The sequence below is a fragment of the Gymnoscopelus braueri genome, assembly GCF_963280865.1.
Source record: "Gymnoscopelus braueri genome assembly, chromosome: 1".
NCBI lineage: Eukaryota > Metazoa > Chordata > Actinopteri > Myctophiformes > Myctophidae > Gymnoscopelus > Gymnoscopelus braueri.
The window spans coordinates 18,005,801-18,008,214 of NC_137603.1; the positions used below are offsets into that span (position 1 = coordinate 18,005,801).

The following is a 2,414-nucleotide window of genomic DNA, read 5'->3' on the forward strand; positions in this document are numbered from 1 at the left end:
TTAACATCAAATCTATAACAGGGTTCCCAGAGATAAGAATCGCATCAAATGAGAGTCCGTGGCCTAATGCATCTCAAACTGGGGGGCCGTGGCCTAATGCATCTCAAACTGGGGGGCCGTGGCCTAATGCATCTCAAACTGGGGGGCCGTGGCCTAATGCATCTTAAACTGGGGGTCTTTGAAATGAGAATCACTGAACTACCATTTACACACACACACACACACACACACACACACACACACACACACACACACACACACACACACACACACACACACACACACACACACACACTGTATTATATATGTGTGTGTGTGTGTGTGTGTGTGTGTGTGTGTGTGTGTGTGTGTGTGTGTTTGTACAATATTGCAGGCCTATCATGGGTGCATCGAATCTGTCAGAATAATTACTAATGCAAGAGTTATGCAACAGAATGAATCTGTGTGTTCTAGACATTGAGGGCATACTGTGTGATCCTGGAGAAGCTGCTTGAGAATGAAGAGACCCAGATCAATGGATTTGTCCTGATTGAGAACTTCAGAGGCTTCTCCATGCAGCATGCCTCAGGGATAAAGCCCATGGAACTTAAGAAGATGGTGGATATGCTACAGGTCAGCCACACACACACACACACACACACACACACACACACACACACACGCATACACATATAGATACTCACACGCACGCCCGCACCTACACCAAGATCAACAAGACCACGATGGAAATAAGCTTCTGGCTTTCTTGTGTCTATCCTTTTGACTATTCCCTGTGTACATTGTTTTGTTATGTGCAAATTGTCAATAAATCAATCAATCAATCAATCAATCAATTACTACCACTAATACCCTGACTATTCATTTAGCTCTAGTAAAAAGAAAAACATATAAACAAACCACTTCAAGTTATGAACCGATGTTGTCGTCATTTCCAGAAACCATTCAAAGGAATCACAAAGATTTTCCTAATATTTTTTGGGTCTGTGTTGTGTGTCATACGCAGGACTCCTTCCCTGCCCGCTTCAAGGCAGTCCATGTCACCCACCAGCCCTGGTATTTCACCACTACCTATAATGTGGTTAAACCCTTCATGAAGAGCAAACTGCTGGAGAGGGTGAGTCGGGTGGAGGGGGCTTTAAGATTATGTACATTTTAAAATGCATGAAAGTTGTGGCATTAAACACATTGCATTTTGAAAAGAAAGTATGTACTTTACACCAGAGGGCACTCGCTAACCATAATGATTGACCAATTACCTGACTATTACATTTTGGCTCAGAAACTCTCAGATTGGAACTTTTCATATCTTTGTCAAAAGGGAGCCATTAACTTTCTGTGTGATTCTGAGGTGCTAATTGTTCTGATCAATACTTAAACACTTAATTGTGCATGCAATTTGTATTTCCCATATTGCCTGTTTTCTGGTGATGGATACTATGATGACTCTTATTTAACTACTTGAGCCCTATTTTTCAAAGATGTTCTAAAATAGCTGATCTACAAGCTCACAGCGCATTGCATCATGACAGTTTTATAATGCTTAAACTCTGCCCATAACTTCCCCCAGGTCTTTGTTCATGGCGATGTGCTAGATGGCTATTTGAAGGACTTTGATGCAGACCTTTTGCCTGAAGACTTTGATGGGACAGCTCCTGTTGCCGACTACAAGGCCATCGCCACCAAGCTTTTTGGCTCTGAAGACACCGCTCTCTAAAAGCATGCTGTTAATACCACCAAACATGAGGCTGGAACAGTTTGTCAGTCCTTTTCAAAACCAACAATTATAGTGGCCTTCACCCCTAGATGGCTCTGTCTAGATGTGATCTGTCTTGACAATGAAAATGCCACCGTATAGCTTCCTAATAGATCATAAAGCTATACGGTGGCATTTTCATTGTGTTGCAGGAATCCCTTTATGGTCATTTAAGACATACTGTATGTAATGTTAGAAGCGAGGAATGATTTGCAAGTGGGGCAAAACGCCAGGGATATACTTTATAAATAAGAAAGAAAAAGGATGTGGTTTAGAAAAACTTGGAAGTGGAACAATTCTGAATGTTAATGGTGGTATTTTTTTTTTTACAGCACAAGTAGCTTCTTCACAACCTGTGAATGCATCACCTAGTAGCCTAACTATAAGAGCACTGAGGAAGAGAAAACTCATAATGTGATGGCCAAGCTCATAACCAGACCAGTGCAAGGCCATGGATTTGGTGTTCATAATGCCTTAAAATGGTAGTTCTAGAGAGCAGCCTTGTGCCTCTAGTCTAAAATGATAATATAGAATTTATTTAAAAAATAGGGAGCCTGTATATTATGGTCTCAGGAGTGTGTTGTAGAATTATATTTAATGATGTGTAAAATGGGATGTCCTCCCGTATTACATTTTCTGTGGAAAAATCAAGCAGAGCTCA

General features: G+C 41.1%; 1 protein-coding gene across 1 annotated transcript in view; it reads left to right on the forward strand.

Annotated features, from left to right (window-relative positions):
- Nucleotides 1-1,714, forward strand: part of rlbp1a (retinaldehyde binding protein 1a) — a gene marked incomplete at its 3' end in the record, with an annotated part of 5,166 nt that extends 3,452 nt beyond the window's left edge. Inside the window, exons 4-6 of the mRNA XM_080430202.1 lie at nucleotides 454-612; nucleotides 1,004-1,114; nucleotides 1,568-1,714. Of these exons, the coding sequence (XP_080286328.1) occupies nucleotides 454-612; nucleotides 1,004-1,114; nucleotides 1,568-1,714 (417 nt within the window). The remainder of the gene's footprint in view (nucleotides 1-453; nucleotides 613-1,003; nucleotides 1,115-1,567) is intronic.
- Nucleotides 1,715-2,414: the final 700 nt, after the last annotated feature.